This window comes from Linepithema humile, chromosome 1 (genome assembly GCF_040581485.1).
Source record: "Linepithema humile isolate Giens D197 chromosome 1, Lhum_UNIL_v1.0, whole genome shotgun sequence".
Classification (NCBI taxonomy): domain Eukaryota; kingdom Metazoa; phylum Arthropoda; class Insecta; order Hymenoptera; family Formicidae; genus Linepithema; species Linepithema humile.
In genome coordinates, this window is record NC_090128.1 from 31,863,702 (window position 1) to 31,890,789 (window position 27,088).

The 27,088-nt window shown below is 43.2% G+C and overlaps 1 protein-coding gene across 3 annotated transcripts in view; it reads left to right on the forward strand.

Annotated features, from left to right (window-relative positions):
- The window catches only part of Shrm (Shroom), a 152,360-nt gene that overhangs the window by 121,680 nt on the left and 3,592 nt on the right, over positions 1 to 27,088 (forward strand). For 2 of the 3 annotated variants that reach the window (XM_012375114.2, XM_012375148.2), the window contains 4 exons: positions 21,807 to 22,386; positions 22,744 to 23,713; positions 24,293 to 24,440; positions 26,570 to 26,780. In XM_012375114.2, the coding sequence (XP_012230537.1) occupies positions 21,807 to 22,386; positions 22,744 to 23,713; positions 24,293 to 24,440; positions 26,570 to 26,780 (1,909 nt within the window). The remainder of the gene's footprint in view (positions 1 to 21,806; positions 22,387 to 22,743; positions 23,714 to 24,292; positions 24,441 to 26,569; positions 26,781 to 27,088) is intronic. The other variant, XM_012375123.2, reaches the window with a different exon arrangement.

A 27,088-nucleotide genomic window follows, 5' to 3' on the forward strand; every position in this document is an offset into this window, starting at 1 on the left:
AATCAAATGTTGTTTTCCGAGATGGTCACGTTTCACTCGATCAATCAAAATCTCACGACGACTTCGACAATAGAAGCTCTCTCTTCTTCCCGGATATCTCAATCAGCGGCGCCTAATAATATTCGTAAATTTCTCCGAGGCCAGCAGGCGAACGTTCGGACTACCAAAAATAGACTAAGTTGCCAGGGAAGAGGAAGGCGCGTACAGATTCCGCGTGCGAAGTGAGAGTTCGAGGAGAGTACGGGGCGGGAAGGGGTGCGGAATCGTGGAAGGCATACAACAGTGTACGCGATATACGTCAAACTCACTTACCTACGACAATTGCCGGCGGCTGTGCCGGTTTTCTGTCTCGGGACGAGCGAGCGAGCGAGCGAGCGAGCGTGCAAGCCGGGTCCGGTCGATCCCCGGTAAGAGCGTAGACCTGTTATTACACGAGAATGCGAAAAAGGAGGACCGGAGCTCTTCGCGGATCGAGGAAACTGTTAAAAATGTGTAGCCGCATCCCCGGCGAGCCGCGGACCCGAGACCGCCCTTCGCTTCTAATAAACGTGTGCTCGGCGTAGCGAGGAGAAGAGAAGGACGTATCGTACGTAACTTTGCGCACACATCGGGGGCTGTGCGTCGAGGATGCGCTTGGAGACATCGATTATTCGCGCGATGTCGATAGGAATCGAATTAACGGCGCGATCTACGAGCGGACGTTTCTTTTTTTTTTTTTTTTTTTTTTCGAAGGAAACGCGTTTTCTCCACGCAAAGATATCCTACCGGGGTCATTGCGGCCGTTGTCCCGCGCGTTAATTTACGACTCATATTGACGACCCGGCGCGTTTCTCTCCTTCGACCGGCTGTCGTGCACTTTTTTCGACCGCGGCAGATGATCACAGAGCTGGAGCGGATCGGTGACGTTTACCGCGACTCCGCGAAACTCCGTAACGCGCCGAAGGCGTCGCCGCGGCAATAAAGTCTCGCTTCGTAACTTCGGCAGTTGTAACATATAAATTACAGTGTTCGCGGCTCGCCGCCCGCCGCGGTCGTAACTTACGAGCGTTGTCCTCCTAGGAAAGCGAGTTATGACTGCAGATGTTGCAAGTGTTGCCGCGGAATCATGGCCCGGCCGGTTACCCAGCGTCGGGGAACATGTAGTCAAGAGTTTAAAGAACTATTTGCCGCGCTATCTAATTAATCCTTTTTCTCGCAATCTAAGCACACGGAACGGCGATGAGCATGCGTCACAGTGGGTGGACGAGCATTCCGCGACGTATGCGGAATTTTATCTTTCAGCTTCGCATTATCGCTGAAGCAGCACGTTCGACGGCTGAAAGGCCAATCTCCTGTCGGCACCTCTGCGCCCGACACGCGGTAAAGAAAATGAATTATTCTCGAATCACCGCGGACGCGACTGAATCGAGCGTGTCTCCGAGGTCTATTAGCGATGCCCTAGACATCAGATTAAACCGGTTTTCCACCGAGAGATGCATCTCATCGCGGCACCGCGCACGGTAGTAGTACCTGGTAAAACTTGTCGGCGACATTAATATGATTCAGGGATGCTAGCGTGAATGCTCATCGCGTTTACATGTGCAGGGCCCCGCATCGTTCCAGATCACCGTGCACGATAATGCGACACGTTGACCTGTCACCGCAATCATTTCGATCAAACGAGCTCCTTCTGGCGCTACTTATGCGCGCTGGCGTAAGAGAGATCATATTTCTCCGTCTTGCACCGCGCGTTTTTATTTTTCGGCCCGTCTTACGCTTTACGCGGAATATACGATCTTCAAGCTTCTCCCACTTTGTCACATGGGCGAGATCTTTTAATCTTTGTGCACTCGATGTGCATCCTTCCTCAAATGGTTCGCCCTAAGATTACAATAAATGCTTCTCTCTCTCTCTCTCTTTCTGTCCTCCTCTCCCTCCGTTTCCTCTCCCACTCCCACGACTCTCCCCACCTACGCCGTTCCACCAGCACTCCACGAGCTGCTTTCCGACTCATTCCGTTGACAGCACTCGCGCAACAAGCATCACACCGTCCGAACTCTCGCGTTTGTTGACAGCTGTCAGAACACGTAAGCGGTCGAAAGTCCGAACGTGGAAAAAGTGCGTCGTGTTTCGGCACGCGCGTTTGCCGCTTTCGTTGCTTCTCCTCCCTTGTGATCAGTGATCGATCGACGAAGCAGATGCGAATGAGGAATGACAACAAATGTATGACTGCTTTTCGGCATCGATCGCCCAGTGTTAGACAGTGCGAGGGCGAGGGTGGTGCGTCACCAGGACCGACGTGCAATGACCTGAGTTTTCTGCGGCGGCGAACCGTGGCTCGCTCGTCGAACAGATGTTGAATCTGAGTGTTTATAATTTAGTGGGCAGTATCAACGCGATGGTCTTCGGGAGCAATAAATTTCGGATACGGAGGTACGATGATTGATTTTTTTAATTTAAATCAATACGGTATGTTTTCCAAATGCGAAGATTTATATAAATAAATTATCAAAAGTAGCAAATTATATACATTACTGTCGTGAAGTTTAAACGGTTGAATTATACGGTTATTTCCGATTTAATATATGTTTACAAATACCATCATATGTTAGAACAATGATATTGGACAATCAAAACATCTACAATCACATATTACATTTTCAACAGTTGAAATTTTCTTGATCTTTGTCTGTTTTTTGGTTCGTTACATATTTAAATTTTATTAAAGAAAAATCGCAGTATTGTCCAGAAACAAGAATTTGTACAGCTCGATATAAATAATTTAATTATCTTTGAAAAGAAACGAATCTTCCCGACAAATGCAGCAATAGATTTCCAAACTTTTACCCGCAATAACAAGGACTAGTAATAAATATAATATTTCTTCTTTACACCGGCTAATGTATTACATCAGCCGGTGGCCCGCTCGTGAGTTTCACGCACTTTAGTGGCTCCAACGTCACGGCTAATCGATAATACCGACCTCCCTCTCGGCAACCGATCGTTCCGCCACGGCAACCCAAAATTTCACACTCCATTTGCGATGTCTCGCGATTCGTCCTTATACGCGCGCGCGAGAGCGATTGGCCGCGTCTTTGTTCTACGATGTCGTTTAAAGAAAATTACGGTCGGATTTATGAAACATCGCCGCGGGATATCATCGAGTGGCGAAATTAGATTTTCTCAAAGCGGTGCGAAACAACGGAGGCGCGTCCATAGGAAGCGGGTTCCGCTTCATTGAAAAGCGATCCGCGCTCGAAGAAACGATCTACTTCAAAATTGGCACCGTGCAAACCTAAAGATCCATTTAGCAATCAAAAATATCGCGTTACATCAGTGCGATTACAATAATATCCGAAACTTTTATCGCCTACGACTTTCAATACTTGAGATACGGTGAAAGCGATTGATCCCCGTTACACAGCGATGTTATCGTACCTCTAGTGATACGCGGTCGATCGATCGGACGAATATTGCGCAAGAAGTTTGGTCAGCAAATTCGTTTCTGCAACGTTGTAAACTGTGTCAGAACTCCGCATCCATAAACTGACATAAATTAATAATATTGTCACGTTATATCGGCTACGAGAATCGCGCGGTTAATTCCGTTTATTTTCATTCGGAAAAAATTTACCATATAGATATGAAATTTGGCATATAACATTATCTGAATTAATTATCTTTGTTTGCTCTGTTATGTATTTAACAATTAACATCGATATATTTAAAATTAACCTGAAAACATTTTGAGAATCACGCTAACTTTTTAGATTTTATTTTTGGTCTTTTCTCAATTTAATTATGCATCGCGCTAATGTATCTTTCAAAGTTTTCTACTTGTTGGGTTTATCTTAAAAGCATGCAGATCGATCCGGTGATCAAAGATTCATAATTCAAAATTAATGCAATATTCCAAACTCTAGCCTATTGTCTAAATTGATCATGTTATCGTGAACTTGATACGACAAATTTTTGAGATCAATCCGAGAAGCTTTAAAGCGATTCGCGTACGGTACCCACACGCCTCTTACGCCAACCTTTACACTTGATTTTTGCTTTTTTCCGTTTTAATTGACGATCCGTCGTCGGTAACATACATGTTACGGGATTTATACGTGTAGGTCGGTTACTTCGACAGGAGTCAGCCCGACTGGCCTAAGAAGTAACCGAGCGAAGCCTGGGAACTATTCGTTCGATACGGCCGCAAGAAGCAGAAAGAACAGCTAAGCGAGGCGATCGTGTCTTTCTCCCCGTCTGGTGTCTCCCTCCAGATCGCGGCTAGTCTCCGCTCGTCCTTCTCCCTTTCTCGCGAACGCGAATACTCGGATATTCCCCCTCGGGCCGCAAGGGCGCCTCGCTATTTATCGTGCCACGTTCGAATTCATTGTCAAGTGGAGTCGACGATCCGCGGACGCGCCGCCGAGCGCATCCCGAGATTCGCCGATCGGCGCTGCACGCGCCGATGTAACGTCAGCATATCCCGGCGGCGGTATGGCTCGAAACATCTTTAGCGTCGCGCCAGGTCGTTACTTAACTTTCGGAGTGGCCGGACGTTTAACCGGTTAATTTAGCACTCACGCGTTACGTGACGGTATTATAAATACAGCGGACATATTTCCGCTTCTGCACCGTGGTCAGCGCCTGCATATTTACGCCTCGCGGATTCGGTCCTTTTTAATCCGCTCATCGGGCGCGGCCGCCAATTAAAAGAAATTTATACGACCTCCCGGTTTCGTCTTATCACGCGCGCAGTGATGATGTATGAAGGCGGGAAAGCACCGGGCAATTTCGTACCACTGAAATTGCAACACGCGCGACCGCCGGTGGAATCTGGACCGCGCGTGTGTTTCTCCTTTCGAGAAAACGCGTAAGCGGCGATTTCAGATCCAGCATTCCAGCGCGATGCCCGGTGCGTCTCGTTTATTGCGTGTATTCTCATGACGATTATAATCGTATTAATCGTAATTTTATCTCATTCAGCTCAGATCAGTATCCAGTATAGACGATTCAATTAGAGGCCCTCTCTAATTGCGCTCACCTCGCATCGGGTTAATAGGTTGTCACTTATCGATGTAGTTTCACTCAATCAGACGATCGTCAGCGATTGCACTAATTAATAACAATATAATTGCAGTGCGAAATCGCAGTCTCTCTTAGAAATCGCCGCTCAAGCGTATTTCCTCGATGCTTTCCGGCCGCTGTTACGACCGTCGTCGTTTGTATCCGTTAATGGCGTTAGATACGATCGCTGATTGATCCAGAGGACCGTGCACTTTCGCGCTAACGCCATCGGGCTCTCATCTGCGAAATATATTCGTGAACCGCTCAAACACTTTCAGATTGGTCGCAGGGTGAAAGGTAATGAGCCGCTACGGTAATATATGTAGAAAATGAGTGATGGCTCATTACGCGGCTTTAACATAGCGCTCCCAACGGATGTGCTTGTTCTTTCGATACTGTTGTTCAACCGTTAACGATGTTCGAGACCTTCAGTGCGGATTTCTCTGTCGCGTCGAGGCTACGCTTCGATGTAGCGCACCTTTGACCCGACGGTTTTCACTACTTGAGTAATCGGTTTGCTCGTGAAGAGAAAATTCTCTGAATAGTTTTGTACTATTGTTCTACTTCCATATATTTACATTAGATTTTTATTCAATCGAGCTATTATTTAAACCGACTAAACTTCAAAATTTAATTCGCGTACAGTTGTAATTTAAGATGTTTGATTATTCTCTCATTCTCAACATATGTAAATACTGTTTCAATATTATTTTGTGAACTATTTTGCAGATTGTTTACGTTGCTTTATTTAATATTTAATAGACTATAATCTGACGTTGTGCATACCGCTTATTAACCCCATGCCGAGGTATTTCGAATAAAATATTATTTCACTTCGTCACATAGAATGTAAAAACGTATTATTCGCACACAACCTTGACGTGACTGGCACACATGTCCTTAATACTCGAAGAATATGCAGACCGATACATTCGACTGTTTCCGAGATAATATCCATTCTATGCATTCTAGCTGTTACGAAAGCGACAGTCGTGCACGACCTATGCGTCCACACATAAAAAATATATATATATATACACATATGATGAATCTACAAAATATACTACACATGTATATCGGTCCCTCTAATGTTAGCGCAAAGGGCTGCCGCTGAGTTAAAGAGGCTTTCGGCATAGATCAGGGCTCGATAGAAATCTTCGATAAGTAGCTAACGTAATGTTTTTTGGTGTTATTTGTTTCGCCGCGATATCCTTTAAGATTTAACCGCACCAATGAGATCATTTTATGCCATGGTGGGGATTTGATGTTGACGACGGAAAAATCTCCTCTTGAGCCCAATAACTCAGTGGCCTCTGTAGCGAATAGACGATAGATTTATTGTAAGCGAGAATTCAGTGACCGATAGACAAGCGTATATTAAAGGCATACGACTCAGGAATAATACCCTAGGCGTTGTCGTGTGCAGTAATTTTGGTAGCCGACTCAGGGAGAGCCCCCCAGGCGTTGTCGAGCTGCGCGATAATTCATATAATAAAACGTACTTCGATGAACATATAGTGAGATTGAATAAACTTTTACGAATACGAAACTTAAAAAGTGAGTGTATATTATTTGCATCGAAACCTCACGACACTAGCCGAGTAAGTTACACCGAGCGCGCATGAGGCGCAGTCAATAAATATTCCAACGCGTTCACGTTCACTAATGCCGATCGCTATTACGGCATCTCGCTGCTAGTCAAGCAGCTTGTCAATTTTGATCGCACGTTCTTAACGCGCGCGCAATGCGCTCATCTATGATATATTAGCCCGTGAAATCTAATTTACGGTTCGATCGTTTCGTTATACAATCTGACTCGGATTAGAGCGATCAATCGCGCGAGTAAAAGTACAATAAGAACAGTTCGGAGAGGACACGCTGGGGAAACAGTTGTGAAATAGACCGATTGCGTTGTCTGTGCCGGTATCGCCCCTCCGCGGGACGTCCAGATGCGCGATGCGAAATAGGCGATCGAATAGTCTCGAGCCTTCTCGAGGCTAGGTTTCAAGGGCCTCGTTCCGCCTCGGAACGCGTGGGCGCGCTTTGCTACGAAGATAGAGCGTGGCGCGGCGCGGCGCGAAGAATCACCGGGTGGGTAACTCTTCCGCAAGCTTCTCGGAGCGCGCGAAATAAAACCGCGACGGGTGGATCCGCGTGATATTGCGCTCGCCGTTGATTATTGCAGCGCGCCGCGGCTATGCGCTCACCACGATGCTGGACGAGCGATGGAGACGTCTCGCGATTTACGGCCCGGGGCCTCGTTCCAACGGGGTCCTACGACTTGCACCGCTTGATTTATGGCCGAGCAGGCGCTCGCGATGAACGATCCGGCGAGTGAAGGTAATCGATTCGGCGCCGAAGATCGATCGTGCCGGAAAAGCTCGGTCGCGTCAGGTCCCTTCGCAGCATCGTCGACGGCGAGCATCGCGAGGGCCCGTGATTAATTATAATGGTATTAATTATGAAATTCATTAGTCGTTTGGCGTGAACGTCGGCCTTCGTGCGCCTTCATAACGGCACTCGAGCAGCCGCGTCTTTACAGCGCGGGTTCCCGTTATTTGAAGATTTTGGACCGGGTATTTTTGATATTAATTAATAGTGACTTATTAATCTCGCTGCCTACGCATGAACGGCCGACTTTAAAAAACTGCTCCCGGATTTAGGTTTGGGGGCCACCTATTAATGCAGGCGCATTTTTATTTTTAATGACCGATTGCACGCAAGGCGATACTTTCCGTAAACATCGCATATTTCTCAATTACCGAGAAATATTGGTTTATTATTGGAGACCCCAGTTTTTTCTTTGAATAATAAATAATTACCGTATAATTAAAAACAACTTTCTTCAATCTCTTGTTTTTCATGTAAAAATATGATAAAAATTACGTAACAATAATATACAAATTTCATAGCGTTAAAACAAACTAAAATAAATTTCCAAAATAATTAATAATTTTTGACGAATGTCCTGTTAAATTTGGCGAAAGTGACAGCAGAACAATATCAATCTGAAATGAAATTATTTATTGTCTGAATACTTATTCAGCAATATAGAAAAACCGCACGTTTAACAATTCTGTGTATCTCACATACGTAAAAAAGTCTTTTAATATTCAAGAATCAATTGAATTCCTCCGATAGATTCTCGAAGGAGGCGCCACGTTGCCGTGAAGTCTTATCGCAAGTCAAAGGTGCTCGCTATGAAATTTTCCTCTGATGTGTAGAAGCGTACGTGTAAAGCGAAAGAACAAGACCCTCTTTGTTTGCGAAGATAGTCTTCCGTCGTCTTCTGGGAATTCGGTCTCTCTTGTGCGGACTGAACCGATGCTATTGCTGCTTCCTCCGCACCACCCCGTACTCTCGTCATTATCGTGGAATGCTACGGGGCGGAAGGGGACAGGAATCATTTACCACGCGGTAATTGCTGCGGCGAAATTGAGCTCTTAGACGAGACGGAATTAGTCGAAGTCGAGTCAGCGCGTCTTCACGACGGTGACACTTATATATCCGCCGACTCCTCTTTTTCTCTCTCTCTCTCCTCCCGTCATTTTCCTCCCTTACCGACGATACCACCGGCGACCCCTTTATCAACCGTAAAGATTCTGCCAGGCGCAATTACTTACAATTAGCATTTCCGTCTCATATATAAATTCAAGGAAGACGCGATAACGCGTACGCAGCTGACAGTCTTATTGACAGTTTGAACTGCCATTGAACGATTTCACGATCGACTCGGTCGTAAAGCTTGCTCATCCGCTTGCTTTTGCTCGTTCTTCATATTAAAATGACGCACGCATCCGGTACGCGGACGTATGAGTTGCGTCACTATCAGCAGTTGTTTCTACCGTTGCACCAGTTTGTTTCTTCTGGGTATTGAATGAAGCCATCGCGTCTTTTCTTCCACAGTCGTATCTATTACTCGCCCGCATACAAGCGTCGCATCGCATACAGGCACGCACGATCGACATCCAACTCCGCGAACGATCTTTTATGAGTATACCTCGAGTAGAGGCAAGGGTTGTTGAAACAATAAGCTAAACGGTCTCTCAAGTCAGCACCGGTGGCATGTCCTTTCGCATTACAACCGTTAACTACGACCGATTCTCTTTCTAGTCCGGCGCTGCTCGCTTCGACTCCTTTATATTCGCTCCACCGCCTCCATTAGCTACCTTACAAATCGTCTTTTCCGTTATCCTTTGTCTTCCGACGCACCGAAATGACTGTTTCGTTCCCACCATCTAGCGTTTTTACATTTTGCTTCATTACTTTTCCATCCGCGGCGGTTGCCTCGCGGTCCTCATCCGCCTTCCCCTCCCACCCCTTCACGTCCACACTCATCATTTTTGTTCCACTCGTTAATCGTTATCTCCTCTTAGCTGAACACGTCGTTATCGATGTATCTTTTATTCATTACACACCGCACTTCGCAAATTCTTCTCTCTTTCCACGCGGCCTCTCGTTCTTAACAGCACGACGATTGTGTCGTCGTTTAACGCGCACTGGCCGCTTTAATTTCCGAGCTCGAGTTGCTGCATTGATTATAATCTGCGTAAAGAGGCAACGGTAATAATCATCTATAAATGTAACACAAATTTTTGTCTTGTCTTTCACCGGATGATCGTCGTTCGTTGAGTTGTCGAAAGAATTTTGTTCCAAGGAAATGATTAATATAACGAGCCGGCCACGAGTTCATCAGTTACGTCTCTCAAGCAGCTGGATGCCTGCGATGTAATCAGCGCGTATTCCCACGATTGGCAGAATCATTTACAATTAGTCTCCATCATCTAGTTCAACATTAATATCTGAAACGAGTGCGCGGCGATAGTATTCCGTGTAGGAAAGCCTCGCTGCGGTTTTCCTGCTCGTCGCTTCGGTAAAGTGACGCTGCAATTTCACGATGCGACACCAGAGAACGTAACAGTCCCTTCAGCAATTTTCTAGACACGTCGTTAACAGATTATTATCTACCTGACGTGAATTATCACGTGCTGCAGCCCTACAAAGTTACGCTCCGTGCATGCCACGGAACAAACGCGAAATTCTCCCGTGATTGAGATAATAAGAAATGATTTTTTCATATTAACGTGATATCAAAGACGGTAAAGAGAGAGAGAGAGCGGTTCACGCGGTTAATTAAAAGGCAGTGTGTGTTCAAAGCGATAGAAACCCGCCATTATTTCATTCACGTAAGCTCATGATTATGTACTGTAATGCGCTCGTCTTCTGCCATCGCTACTAAGCACGGTATTTGTTACCAGTAATATGTAAATTACGTGGCGCGTCGATTTTTATCGCCAACTTTATTGCATACTCGTTCTGAGAGACGTGTACCGCTGCACACGTACAACTGTGTTCGGAATAGCGTTACCAAATGCCTCTCGTTCTCTGCGGTATAATTGGTGGCCGATCTTGTTGTCAGGCGACGGTTAGACATCTGCTGCCGCAGCTGTGTGCTTTCCTCTTCGATTAATATTTTACTTCCTAGATTTCTATACTCTACTTTGACCAAGATTTCGTGGATATATTCTGTACATGTAACGCGGCGTGTCTATGAAACATGAAGTGTATGCGCCAGCCATGTGAATGAAATTGGAAACAGAAGTCGTAAGATACGGAATACGAATTGCGAGAAAACGAAAACTAGAACGTGCTGCTTTAAGCGCGAGAATGTCTGGTATGCGAGGTCACTAAATTGCCGCCTATCTTTGTCTAGATGCCTTTAGATTTTTCTACGTGAGTGAAAGAGACCGTGTTTTTAATTTAGACTCAAATGCAATTCTTTTTTTTTCTCTTTTCTTTAATTTCAGTATCTACAAATATGAAACAACATTAGCAAATATTTTAATAATATATTTAATCATATTTTTACAAAATTATATATAATATATATTACATAAAGAATAAATAATATAAAATATATGTTTTAGAAGGAAAATTTCTTTAAATAAATATATATATACAAATTATCTTAATACAAGTTTATCTTCGAGTTTGTAAATCATAGAAATGATATAAGGACACAATATTCTACTAAATTAATTGCAAATTTCAAAAAATTCACTTGTTTTAATGAATGTTTGAATTAAAATTTTAGAAATTCTTATTTGGAGAATGTGATAAAAAAACAGAGAATGTGAACAAAGAAGAAGAAGAAGAAGTGCATTAGATTCCTTGAAAACGTACCAGATAAAATCAGACGCGCAGGCCATATCCGAGATGAAACGACGTTCTTCCGGCGAACGTCGTTTTGCCGAGCGCGTCAAAAACGCGTGTCTCGTGGCTTCATACGTTCTCGTGCGGCAATTAGTTACCTACGCTATTATCACATTCCTCGGTCCGCCGGTTCACGCGTCCTTACCCTTTGTCCCGGCGCCTCGGCCGCGTTTTTCCCCCGCGCGCCCATTTCCATCTCTCAGCTTCAACGCGAGACCTTGTCGCCGTTCACCGGAGCGTGGAAAATGAGAGTACTTCTTGCCGCAGCCCTCCTGGCGGTTCGTATCTACTGGTGCCCTGCCCCATGACAGATACTTTCTACGCATTCTCTACGCTCCGTTCTTCTAGGCGTTGTCGCGGCTTCCTCTGCCGACGCTTCTGGCGCGAAGCGCGAGGTGCCAGACCGAGATCACGCCTGAGTCATCGTCGCGGAGAATCGACCAGGTGTGTGCTGACCTGATTGCTCGCCCGCGAAAAGTAGAAAGTACCGCCGAAAACGTCGTGCCCCAAGGCCCGCGCCGCCGAAATAACGTGATGCGCGAGCGCGCACGAAACGTGTCGGTGGGTGTTGACGCGATGTGCATGTCGAACAACGTCTCATTTCGATGGCTATTCCGCTGCAACGGTTTCCTGCTGATTCACCTCCGGAGGCAGATACGCGTGGGTGATTTCGTCAGGCAATTCGCGAGGTGGATACGCGTCGGGCAGATTTGTTACTTCTGTGTCGACACTTGAAAAGCGTTGAACGTTTTCCGCCTCCTTAGATATCACTTTACGACGGCATAAACTTCACAGTAATCGATCTGATTTCGTTTTGTCAACTAAAAAATCTAAGTCCCGAAATGTAATAATTTTTTTTCTGGAAAAATTTAGTAGCGAAATTTTTATCACGCAATTTTCCATTATACGCATTTTCTGCGATTTAATTTATGATGAAACTACATATAATGAAGCTAAAACAAATGAATGAAACGCACTATAAATACAATACTTCCACCTGCGGTTTTTCAATGTAAACAATTTCAAATTTATCTCTCTAATTAATTCTGAAACTAGAACTGTCGGCTCCGTATTGCGGCCTTGACGTGTGACTCATTGTTTTAAAGAAGATCTAAAATTGCAAACAATTGCGAAGGCACTGCAGTGATTATAAATAAAGTCGCGATTCTTTGTGTCATTATTTACACACTTATAATACGGCGTAATTAAGCCGATATTGTCTGAAAGGCAAGTAGTCTTCCGTGAGAAAATGTTTGGCTTTGATTGCACGTTACTTTTAAGACTATGCGTCGTTCACCATTTAAGGAATGCATATTAATTGAAGTTTCAATTGAAAAGAAGACCGTTATTGTCGTCTGACGAACCAGTTGGTGAGAAACGAAGAGCATGAATCATGAAATGGCATTATTTAAACAGCGCACGTAGCGCAAGCTGAAGAGCTACCTCTTCACGGTCGTTCGCACCTTGTCCAGCAAGGATGCCGAACGTCATTTCTGTGTTTACCGGCTTTGAGAGTGAACAGCTTTGTATATAGATACAAATACAAATACAGATACTGTGGTTATACAGTTATACTATTAATTTTGAGAGAATGTCACATTATTATATCTTCTTCGTGTACATCTTCTTCGAAACTAGTTGCTTACTGTAAACTATATCGGGTCGTTGACTGCGCGTAAAATCGTATTATCGAATTATCGTATTATCGAAAAGATATTTCACAAAGAATGTGTCACGAGATTTCTATCAGATGGTGCTTCGCCTACATATCCATGTCAAAGTAGAAGACATTGACTAGTACAATTTGAATTTAATTTATATGCATTACAATTATTTATGTAACATGTTTTATCGCTACTTATATATTTTAATGGTTTATTTTTTTTTATATTTATTCAATTTAATTAAGTTATTAGAAATTTGTCACACTAAAATTAATTATAGCAAATTTATAAATTTTAATTACTTTAATATTTTAATATCTGTTTAAAGTATTAAAAAATGCTCGTTTCATATATTTTTTACTACATATTATTTTAATACAGTTGTTTTATTCTAGAATTCATTTATTGCAATTAGCATAGAACAACATAACCGAGTTAAACCTCACTGTTCTCACAGTTGAGCGCTTTTAAATTGCCCATCTAACTAAGTGCAGCTCGTTGCCAAGTGTGAAAGTAGGTTGACATGCTTCTGTATCGCACAAGTTCCTTGATCGTAAACTTTTTTTTTTCACCATATAAGTACGTCACGGCTTATTTTCCAAGGGCATAAAATTATGTAAAGTTGCTTACAAATTTATTTGTCTATGTAATTTGTCACGCAACATTTGACACTATAATGACAATAATTCCAAGCAATTGCATGCTTTGTTTCTACATTATGCGCAACGCTTCGTTAATTAGACTGCCTTTATTACTCGCGGCTTAGCTAATTACTTTTCCGCTTTGCAAAAGTGGATTAATTAGTGCATAGGATATTTGTTGAAAGATAAACGATAAAAAATATCAAGATCGTAAACATTATTGTCTGCTTGATAATATAATCTTATATAAATATATATTTTATGTAGTAAATTTTTTAATAAGTAACTTCTGCATATATTTTTTTTCTAACATTTGAATTAAATTTTTCATTATTTTGTATTAAAAAAGATTTAACTTGTATAATAAATAAAGATAAAATATTTCACTTTCTGATAAAAAAAGATTAGATACTCTGCTTAAGTATTCAACGAGACAACTTAATAAATGCGGCAAGATAATCTGCAACTCAGGAAAACACTTGAAAAAAAAACGTCTGAATCTAATTCTCTACGGATATTAATCAAAATCGCGGTTTTCATTAAGTTTTTAATGAACCTATTGAAGTGACCAAGCAGGTGAACGTAGCTTGATGGCGGCAAATAGCACATCAGGAATATATTACCCACGTAAGCATATGTGTGATAACGTTGCGTTAGCTACCATGCGGGCACGATAAAGCGATAAGGGACCCTCTCTTCCCACGCTACCGACGTTTCGTATCATCGTTTTTCCACAGAAACAAAGGCAATTAAAGTTGAAGAAAATGTGCTTATCAGCACTTGTCGATATACGATTCTGTTAGAAATTTACATATTTGACGGGTTTGCGTTGAAATGTCATAGTGCGTTTCAGCAATAGCTCGTAGCGTCATAATCGTGATGAAAATCAGAATGATGTTGCACTGCTGTTGCTTACATAGCATTAGATTATGAATTACTTTCACTATATAAGAATTGTATAGAAGATGAAATACGGAAGTGCGTGTATAGCGCGAAACAGTGTACTTCCGCAACGTCATAAATTATTAAACGAGCGGATTATTATTATTGTTGAATTCTCCGGCTGCAATTTGTCAAAATATTTATGTCCATTTTGTCCAACGATAAGCTGTACGACTGCGTGGCCTTAATTTCGATAATGATCAATTCATTGCCGACTGATTCGAGTATGATCGACAAAAAGTGTTGAAATGACGGTACGAAGTTCGGACGATTAACTCTATGAAATTTATCGCAGCGAAGCGCGAAATGTCACGTTTCGCTTTCGACTCTCATTTCGGTCGCAGATATCTCGGCTATCTCGGCCCGATTACTCGCCTTGTGTCGCGCGCGATTATCATCCGTCTGGCCCAGATTGCTAAAAAGATCTAGTGAAATCTTCATGCCTAAAATTATGCTCCGCAGCCTATTGTCGGTCGTATATTAGATCAAAATAAACTTTTGAAAATGTATTTCATTAATTTACCATTAGATATAATAAAAGTTCAAAGTTTAATTTCTAAAGACCCTCTCATACGCTTGTAAAAATAATTATTTTACAAAAAGTTACCCCTTCGTACTTTTGTGGCAATTGATTGCAATCAAACACTCTCGTGTTATTAGAAAATGATCCTCCTCATGGATATCGCAAAACATGTATATACGTGTCCACTCGTTTGAGAATAAAAGCGCGACAGGTTTCCAAGACGAAGTATGGCTTCCACGTGCGAAGCCTTCAAAATGTGACATACCTCTGCAAGCATGACAGTTTACAAATATTGATGAGGAATACTCGAGTGTCGTTTTTCTCGTATTCTGACAGTCGCTTGATATAATTCGCCGTTCGCTCTCTTACGTTCCGTCAAAGTGTGTCATCTCTGACCGTTTACCCGTCCATTATATAAAAAAAAGGAAAGATTCTGCACATCCATGCTCAGTAATATTCTTACGTAAACATATGACTAAAGATTTTTATATGAGAACACATAAATCATGTAACACTCTCTCGAGTAATTTGTATAGCGTGCTCATTTGTAATTAAAATCGGACTATAGAAAAGTATTCAGGAACGGGCTGCGAAACCTGCTTCGTCTACCGCTGAACGCTTTCATTTGCATGAAGATCGTTGTTACGCATTCTTCCGCGCTCGTCTCGCGCTAGACCGCGAGGAAAGTTTCGTCTGCCCGACAAGTGCCAGTTTTCCCTTGGCAGGAAACACGAATGGATGAGGAATCGAGTACTCGACCCGAATTTCGTCGCGAGGACAGGCACCTGTCTACCCGTGAACCCGTCCGCCGTGGTGTTTACGCTCTCTCACACGTTTATTCATACGCATTCTGATTTCGCAAGTGACATCGCGATGGGGTCGACTGTCATTTAGATTGCACGCGTGCGGTAAGCTATGAGAACCTTGTATCAACAGGAAACGCACTGTACCGGTGTCTTTTTTGTAGTTGCAACGCGCGTGCAGAACATTTAGCATGTTTCAAAGCAAAATATATTCATGCACATTTATATTTAATTCGCAATCAATGCTAAGATATAGATTTTAAAATCTTACGAATCTAATCTGTATTAAGAAAAGTATTTTCATCGCTGAAAATCTCTCATCTCAAAGATTGCCGGCAAAGTCCATCTGTAAAAGATAACGATGATCACGTAACTTTGTTTCGGCGAAGATTTGATTGCATTGAAATTTGTAGGCCATGATATATCATGGTTCATTTACGGTAGCTGCATGCTAAGTACTATGGGAAAATGGTGAGATACTTGACCACTCCCGTTTGTGGCAATCTGTTGGGCAACTACCGGCCGCTCATAACAGTACTCTTCGTTCTTCGATGCCGAGTAGGCGGAGAGAATATAAGTACATTGGCCGCAAGTGCGGTTTCATTTCCACGAAGATGAGATTGAAAATCCGAGTTCGCCATGCGAGATCAAAATTATATTGTGAAAATTTGAAGAAATCTGATAAAACGAGAATCGGATTATTCTTCTCTAACATCTCTGCGATGATATTCATTCCGCGCGATGCTTTTGCATACTAGATTTTCCGTTGTAGAAAATCATTTGTTTAAGAAAAATACACGTCAGAATTCTTCTGTCGTTTCCACTTTGTAAATTCAAGCAGATATTTAAGATACGCAGTTGACAAGTTTCCTTGTTGATCCTTCAAACCTCGCGTTTAAAAGAAGTTTGTGATGCACACTAATCTAGGCATGCTTCAGCATAATTTTTACGCACTATTCATGAGATTACAAAGAGATTTTCGAAATCGCAAGTGAACGAAGGTCACTTTAACGTACTGAATAACATAAGGTTTCACTCATCGCATTTACGCAAAATGCTTGTTCTTGCAGTAAGTAAACGCGTATGTTGTCAGACGCGTTGTCGGCGTGTCCACCACGTTCGTTACTTACTGCCTAATGGACTTATAATTGATTCAGCGGTAAACTTCCATTTCTATCGTGGCAGGCATTGACAACAAGCGTCCGTGTTCTTTAAAAGATCGTCACCAGCCACCTTCTCGACTCACGTCAATTGCCTCACTTGTTTCGTCACACTCAAAAATTCTAAAAAGAGAAAATTGCGGCGCATTTAGAGTGCCGACTTTGAAAACGCAATGTCGACACAGCGATTTGACAAAATAGCGTTGTCGCAAATTGGATGTAAATGGTAGCCAAGGCGGTTTTCACTTTTCGCGCCTGCAACTTTCGCATTTAACATTTCCGTATATAGTCTCGTCGAGGAACAATATCATCTACGCCACAATAATTAACTTTCCACATCTCGCGTGCCTTTTATACATTACCCTGAATGGGTATCTCACTCCTTTCAAAAGCGTGATATAAGCTTGAGAAGCGCGTAAAGCTTAACGCTAGGCGCTCATGTGAATGCATGCGTAAACTTAGGTGTGCTCAAGATTCAGTTCAACAGATATCGATATGTGTTTGCATAACATTTGCCGCGTCGTACGCAACACCATCCCGTGCGAAAACAATAGATCACGTGAGACTCTACACCGCACCGTCTAATGGTACTATTCTATATGCGATTTTCAATCGTAGAAAGTGTGAATTGTTCAGCGGAGGAAAATATCACGTCGGAGTTCTTCTATCGTGCCGGTTTTATAAGTCGGTTTTGTGAGTCGAAGTTTATTTGCTCGATGATTTCATACGCGCAATTGATAATTCCCGTATCGGACTTTAGAATCGTAAAAATGATGATTAAACTAGTCGCGCACGATTGAGTAGTCGCAGTGGCGCCTAATTACGCAGATAACCATCAAAGACGATTTAATTGGTTCTTCCGGCGCGTTGATAACTTTAATGTTCGAGTCGGACGATCGGGATGAATGTTTGGGATTATAATCTAATCGTTGTAGATAAGTATCTCTTTCGACGTGACATATAAATGCGCATTCTGGAAAATTAGCTTGAACCAACGAACATCGCTCACGGCCGGTGAACTGACTTTCGTTCCGCCGTGACGATTCACTCGAGCGAATAAACTATCAGCGTCGCGATCGTATAAATATGACCGAATGTGTAAATTGTACGATGGCTACGAACGCTTGTAGCGTTTTCCTTTTTTCCTTTTCCCCCCGCGGTTAATTCGCGCGTATTCCGACGGGAAGGAATATACATGCGCGTGCAGTCGAACTCGGCCTCGAGTTAATTACCAGGGTGTCGTAATAACTGATTGCCTTTCCCGACCGATCGGTGTCTGCTGATCGTAGATCTACCCTAATGAGTACGAGACACCGAGCATGCAACCGTATCGGCGTATCAATGTTCACCGTGTAGTCTATCGAGGGACGAGACGTATTTACAGGCGATATAATACAACAGTCGTATTCGCGTCCCGCGAGATCGACAGAACAGAAGATTGGTGTCTGATTTTTTTCTTTCATTGACGACATTTAATTCGCATAATTAAGTTGTCATACAAAGGGCCTAAAGCTTTGATTGTAATAAAATAATATATACCATCTCGATATCTCTGAATATTATTAGAACTTTATAAAAAAAAGTATCATGTACATTTTCCTATTTTTAATTAAAACGACGCAATTTATTCGTACAATTATGATGCCGAATAAAATCCGCGCGCGGCAATTTGTTTATGGCGATATCGTTTCGCGTATCTATAAATATTATAGCGCTGCATAGATCGCTGCATACTTGCGTGAGTCATATTATTATCACACACGGAAAACATTCCAATCGGACTTTATAAAATATTGACATGTATTTCTGCGAGTGTATCAATATGATGATGATAATTGATTTCCGCAAAAAAAATCGAGAGAAATATAAATATATCCGGTATAAAATTTGTAGATGCTGAAGCGAAAAAACGTTGTTGCGGAATCTCGTCCAGCTCATAAAACGTACGTGTGTAAATAAATAGTCGGACTCTTATTCGTGAATCATAGCGAACGATGGGAAAAACCTTATCGCGCTTCAGTATACCTCGGCGGATGTAACTTCACTTTTAAACGACAGCACGTCGGGATGCAATTATCTATAAAAACGTTCGGACGTGCTGGAAGTTTCTTATCGATTGCTCCCGAGACGCTGGTGCGACTATATTGATAAACACCTTACCATTTGTCCGCTACACAGAGTCGTTGGTGCGTGATATAAGACGGCGGGGTGCGAATACAACACCGACCATCAATTACCGTGATATACTAGTACATAAACTGGCTACCGGTCAGCCGATATTCATCCCAGCAATAAATTACTCACGCCTTGTCCTACGGCCGTGCCATCGCTAAACTCAGTTCCGCGAGCCGAGCGGACTTTTATCGTCCGCGTGATAATACTCGCGTCGAATACTGCTATCTGTGTGCAGAACTTGCCTCTGATGCTTACCGTTGCACACTTATCTAGTCGCGCCTCAATATCGAGTCGCTTAATATAGAACCTCTCAAGATAATGAAAACTTGAAGGACACGGCCATTTTTACTTTCCAGGAAATTACAAGGCGTGTATCATTATTTTTATTATCGAGGAAGTCGCGATGTATATCTGCAATCCGCGCTTTTCTTGTTTCTCCGTTGTTCGTGCGCGCGCGTGTTATCTTTACCGATAATTATCTCTCCTCGCGTTCAATCGGTCACGAAAAAGAGAGAAAAACGCACCCATGAAAGGGACCCGTACGCCCGGTGCATGTACGCAGTTACGTATGGTCGTTATTCGGTATAATTTTTAAGACTCCGTGTTCGAGGCGCGCTACTCATTGCTCTTCGTCGAAACAGGCTCGTTACTTATTTTACGAATAAGCCTCATTACCATCATGACGGCTTAAAATCGCAGCATGTATGACCTGGCGAAGCAATCACTCGCGAGATACGATTTTTTAATCCGATCGATTTACCGGTGAACGATTGCCTTATTGAAACATCGCGCGAATCAAATAGCCTTGCATTGATATTCGTATTCGTTTGATTAATTGTCGTATCAAACAAGCTTAATAGAAAATTTACAATAATTATTTTCATCCTATGTGGTTATGCCTCTTTTACGCAATCGCCTATACCTATAATTTTAATGCTGGCATATCGAGTTGTATAATGCTTACGCGTTTCTACGAAGCGACGTCCGTCACTTATCTCAACAATGTAGTCAACACAGTGATAAAATTTTAATTTGCTGCAAATACATTTTGACGTAAAAAAATATCTCTACATCAAAGATTCGTCACACACACAATCAGACTTTCTTCGTTACACTTTGCGGATTACGATTATCTGAATCGTAATAGTTGCTATAATTATAATAATCATTATGCGAACGTCACTTTATGAATTACACGACTTCGAATCGCAATGTCAGATAAGTTTTATCGTACATGTGAAAGGATTTCTTTACCATGCCGGGGATATACGCTGGAATCCGATTTTACAGTGGACTCCACGCGTGATTAGAATTTGGACATGAATTTTACTTTCGGCTTTCTTCCTAACCGTTTCGTTACGGTAAAAAAAAAAACTTTCCTTTCCGTTAGATATGCACGCGATCAGCAAGGATACGATTCGCGACATAAGCCGAAGCAATTTGCGCAAGCCGTCACGTCAGTCTTCCAGGATGAAAGCAGGGCACTTTTGAAGATAGGCGCCCGAGTCAAAACGAGTTCGCCGTAAAACGTTGCCGTTCCATCTACACGATCGAAAGAAAGATTGATGCGCGCACCGAACAATTATTACGGAAGACTACTTTACCGCTGAGTTTTTTCGATTAAGATCGCAGCGCATCGAGTGCATCTCGATCTCTCTTGAGAATAATAAGATTGACGTGTTTTCGCGACGCGACTTTGTAAATCCATGTGCGGGATCTGACATTGGTCCCCATCGTGCATTAGATACGTACGTACGTTGTCATAAATACGGGCGGCTTTAAATCCGGCACAATGCACGTGTAAGGACGATGTTGCGACAGCATGACATTTCAATGTCAGCTCGTGATCCGATTAAAGAAGAAAATACAGCCGCGCACGCTTCGGATTAAACTGAAGGAACGTTCGATCATATGTTCAGGAATGATAAACGTCGGAGCGATGGAATAATATCAATGTTGCGAATATTAGTCTTGCTCCGGTGATTTGTACCTTCCGCGGTAGGAACGAAACGCACGTCCGAACGGATTGTATCTCGCGTGCTCATAATTTTTACTTATATAAGACAAAATAGGAAAATAGAGGCGTTGGAAAGAGCTTTATATTACACATTGTAGCGTATTTTTTCGAAACGCAACAATGTATAGATATATTAGATATTAGAATATGAACGGGTTGATTGTAAGCTGGTTTTATTAGAATCGTAAAGATATAAATCTAATTGCGAATATATAAATATTTATATAAAAAAGATTTTTACGTACAAATCACATGATTAACGCGAGGATGTGCTGTTGGAATGATAATATGTGCATGCATCGCTGCAACCGTGCAACGGCATTCCAATAAGAATTCTTGCGGTCGTTTATGAAAGATACAGAAGCCCGTGAGAAACTAGTAGAACCGTAAAGGTATGCAGAGGAATTAAAATTCATAGTAACATAGTAGTAACCGTATCCGGTCTCAATTAAACGTTATTTTCATTGCCACTAAGTTGTATTTCACGCGTAATCATATTCACATTAATCAACGTTACCGCACAATTAATGATTGGGAACATGTATTGGTATAATTGGCTTAAATCTATGTAGACAAGCGATTTTATGTCGAACATCTTTTAAAAATACTTTGCTTTTTTTTGTTCCAGGAGCCAATCGAAGGCATCCTACTTGGCTTACAGACGAGAGCGCGGAGCTCCCGACAGCGAAGGTAGCTACAAGCGAACGATGTCGCCGACCTCTCGGATGGACGATTGGCCGCCTCCTAGGGATCACGATGATCCCGTACTCTTACGTGTCACACCGCATCATCCGTTACAACAGCAGCATCATCACCATCACAACAATCACCATCAACAGCATTCTGATCTCCCCAAGTCGCACAGCGTGGACGCTCTCCATCATCGATTGGAGGAGAGGTGTTCTCAACAGCAGCAACATTCGGCGGAGGTGGTCAATAAACTCTCGCACGAACTCAGCAAAAAACTGCAGACCAGCGACGCGAGATCTCGCGCTAACGAAAATAATAATAACGACAATCTCGAGGACCGACATCATCATCATCATTATCAGGAAAAGAGGCATCCGGAGAAGAGACACGATTACGAACAACGCAGGGAAGGACTATCGCCACAAAGTGTGGAGGTCCTTAATGACAGGAACAGGCAGCTGGAACGGGAACGTCGGAAGTTGGCAGCGAGCTGCGAGCCCCTACCTCAAAATAGAGAGGTGAGATTATCTGTGGATATTTACCTTCGCGTAACAGTATTTACGTGTTTTTCGCGTTTCAGCGGTCTATCTATTTTTGCACCTGTAAATATAGCAGTGTCAAGGATGCGCGAATTTAGTTCACGTTTCTATAACATTTAGCTTCTTGCTGAGCTCGCGTAACCAGCTCGTCATTATTATTACTCCGGCAATCTAACATTCTCCAATCTCTTTATTTTATGCGTTTTAAATAATACATTAATATTTTTAACTTTCCCGATTTTCTAATTATTTATTTTTGTATAATCCTCAATCGCGTTGTACTATCGTTTTTGAACTTTTCCTTCCAATTTCTGAGGCTTTGATCATTAATTTCAGAAGCAGCTACGAGAAATTAGTGGCTCGCTCCCGATGACCGGCGACGACTTTTTCCGCGAGAGAAGCGCCACGATCGAGATGACCTCGCAGAATATCGAACTGTTAAACCGTCGTAATGAGAAGAGAACGAATGGCATATCGACGTCGAACAACACGATATCCACGTACTCCATGAGCACCACGACGTCGTCAATCGCCACGACGGTGATGGCGAATTACGATAACGGTTGGACCAGAGGACTCGAGACACAAAATTCAATAGAAGCTACCATTTTTAACGATAGGCCGCCACCACCGACGAGTTCGCCGCCAAGATCACCGAACAATGTCGAAGCTGCGGGCCGACGAGGAGCTGTTCCGAGACGATCGGGAAGCTGCTCAAGCTCTTCTTCCTCGGGACAGTCAATTGACGCCCGCATATCGCCCCGAACTTTCCTGTCCAGATCATCGCCGAAGAGCTCTCTCGACTCTCTCGCGAGAAAGGAAGCCCGGATAGAGTGTGTCTCTAATAACAGAAAAGTCTCCAGTCCGACTCAAACGGATAACACGAGTTTCTGGAACAGAACTAATTCGCCGAGTCGGCTGAGCCAAACGAGCGACTCGGAATCGCGCATCGAGAGATCATCCTCGAGATACAGGCTCGGCGGCAGATCGTCCGCGTCCTCGATCTCAAGCGTTTCCAAAGCTTCCACCTCCTCGTCGCCGAGGAACTCGCCGATCGAGGAGGACAAGTCGTCGCCGACGTCGTCGCTTTGCGTGTCGCCGCAACCGGGCATCGAAGGACTGACGTTGGTGCAGCGCACCGAAGTCGTGCTCCGAGTGAACGCGGCCACCAGCGACGCCGCTTCGCAGACCGACATCTTGGACTTAAACAAGCGGCAGAAATTACCGGAGGAGATCGAGTGCGAGGAATTCGTCAAAGACTTAGTCGGTCAACTCAGTCCCAACGATAAACTGTTGTCCATACTCGGTGAGTGACTCTCTGATCTTTATCGTTTCAATTGCATGAGTAATGGCTCGCGAAGCGTCGTTCATCTGACGAGTCTACTATTTGCCCTACGTCGTCATTAATAAACGCCAATGCAGTTGATTCAATTAGATACGTTATTCAATTTTTAACGACGCTCACCGCGAAACTCACCCTGACATATATACGGTCTATCTAGCCGCCTATTACACTTGCGCTGTCGCATCATTTTGCTTTACGCATACGCGATTGTACGCCCGTGTGCGTGAATAATATCTACATATCTACATGCTGTACGTACGCGCGCGCAATTATCATCTGGCACACGGCAGTGGAGCCAGGCATTTGGGGGCGATGACCCTCTATTTTAATAAGCGCTAACTTAATCAACAACACGACTGTGTGTTATTCAATTATACGCCGCCACCGTCGCCGCGATATTCGATGCAATCCCCCGTCGCATTATGGCTTCCACGGGACGCGGAGATCCCTCGAGCGTGAAACGAAGAAGCGTGCGAGGAGGGAAACACGCCGTACCGAGAGCGCCTGATGACGTCTTTTTTTTTTTTCGTTCCTTATCAGTTCCAGCGCCGGAGCACAAGAAAGCCACCGACTACATTTCCGGCCTGTTCAGGGTGGAGGCGACCTTGCAGCCAAGACCAAAGCGACGGCTTTCCCTGGAAGAGTCAACGACCTCCTGCGGCGAGGACGCGGACACGGACGATAAAAAGTGAGTTTTTTTTAATTGATGTTTGCTTAATTAAAGCGTATTTATGAGGTAGCTCGCGCTGCTCCGATATCACGCGCGTTGTCTTCATCCGTTGGTCACTACATCGAGGGTCAGCAAAATTGTTGTTACAACCGAGGCAGATAAGACGGCGTAAATATAGACCAAATGCGATAATTGATAGTTTTCACGTGCTCACGAGCAGTGGATTACGTGCTATTAATCAGGTCGCATGCCTTGAAATCCGAAGGCGTTCATTACAAGTGCAAATTCGTAATACTCTTTACCCGACTTAATTGGTTCGCGTATGTCTAGGAGACACCTTATAATTTTAATAAACAAGTCTCGAGGTCTTTTCGTCTGGTTTTACGACTGTCATTTAAATGTCTTTGATCATTCGCGTTTCTGTGTGGTCTCTATGCTACTGCAAGTCAAATAAACTTGGAATTTTTTTGGACGGATGCCAAACATACGCGTTTACCGCTCGCACGATATTTCGCGAGAAAAGAAGGCGGCACGCGTCTAAAAATATCTCGCTCGAACCAGACGCGTGTAAAAATTTTTTATTATCCGATGAATGACATTTACGCGAGTGTAGACAGCGATATGCCATCATTGATGAACTTTCATCGCCGTTGGGATTTAATTGTCGTTTTTCGACGACGATAAACGTCGGACTTTAATGAATCATTTGCAGTCGCAGCCGGGAACATTTTACGGAACTAAATTAGCGCAGTTTGCTCGATCTTTCTTTTTCATTTTACGACATTGCTTTCTTTCCACCACGCCCACAGTACTTTTATGACTACTGCTTATTGTTATTTATTTGCTATGGTTTTGCAAGCCAGCTCTTCCCTTTTTCGTTGATCCGGTCTCTCTTGCGCGCTTAAGGACAATACTTCTTCCAGCGTATATTCAAAGAGAAAGTGCCAAAGCACCGGGACTGTTACGTAACTCGCCATAAATGATATTGTCAAGCCCATCTACTCGATACTTGTTCTCTGCGCATCATATTATTCGCCAGTCTTCGACGTATAGCTGAAAGCAACGCATCGTACTAGCCGAGTGCGCGGCGTGCCCGCAGCAAGTCGAACGGGAAATGGAAATGGGGCGTCCAGAAAAGTAGACACGACCTCTCGTTTTTATTCCGTAACGGCTGTAACGATCTACACTGTAGCAAACGACATAGGGAATACTCCGTGTGCCACATAGCAGCCTGCGATTGTAAATTAAAATTTCACGTGCGGACAAAGTGTGCCCGATGACGCGGTAAAATCTCCGCCGAGGCTAAAATCGGATTAAGAATCAACCAAAAATGAATAAAGCGAAACTGACGTATTACGTTAAATTAATTTTAGCCGTACGCGCGAACTTTCTACCATATTTTACGGGAATAAGGAAGAAAAATTGGCACTTTCGAAAGCAATTTTAGATAGCAGTAAAGTCGCAACAATTTCGCACCAACATACGGCGTATGCAAATGATGATTGAAGGGATAATTATGTTGGGAGTTTGCGCTTCCGCCTCTTAACTGGTGTAAATAATTTTTAACCGATCTCCTAACGCAACTCCCAACAATTCGTACAATTGAAGAATTTTTTTTAAACAGTGTGGCGCCTGGATATATATCTCGCTTTCTTGACCACTTTCTCCTCTTCTATAGACCACGATTTTATAGATACGCTCAAACCAACGAGATCGCGTGCTGTCACTTAGCTGATAACGATCGCGGTCGGATTATGCGGAACAAACATTCCGTTGAATAATGTTCTTCTCATCCATGAACTTGAGGATATACATATCCGTCTGATAGCGCGCGTATAACTTTATTATTCGTCACGGAATTTGATTACGAATATACATTGTGAATTCTACGCCGCAAAGTATTCCTTCATATCCGCTCACAAATCATTCTGTCTCTCCTGCCTTGCCTCGGAAACATCGAGATTAATTCAATCGTGACTCACACTCAATTGACGCAATTCCTTGCCCTCTTGCAACGACGACAATTACAGGAACATTTTTGCATAGATGCTGCGAGAGAGAGAGAGAGAGAGAAAGAGAGAGGGACGGGCCGCTTAATCCGTATTATCCGACCAGGAGGTGTAATCATCGCGATGAATTCTTTTCAGGCACGAAACGATACCCTCGGCTCCCGTCACGCCACTGTCAGCCGAGCCTACCAGCCCCCTGTCCCCCGCTTCGGCTTATTTCACGACATCCGAGGGAAAGGCTACGTTCCTGACGAGATACTCGCGGGACGTCACGGCGGAGGGATTAACACGTCAAGAGGATACGCCGGCGGTTGTACCGACGAACAGCCTTGACCTTAGGCAGATGAAGGTACGACCGGTCTTCACAAAAACCAGGGTGTAATTAAATGCTTGTAGAGCGTGCTATAATTAAATTCACAGTTGCCCGCTAAATTCAATCGGTATACCATTGCGGTGTCTAGATGGTCGGATAACGATGATTATTCATAGATTAGCCGGGAATAAAAGTATCATTTCATGTAGCCTCGGAGTACAATCTGGTCTTATGTAACATATAATTATAGCGCTTTGGAATTAAATTTTATCACGTATCTCTGAAACCGAAACCTATTATGCAACTATTTGTGTAACAAATAAAATCATTATTTCGCCGATTTA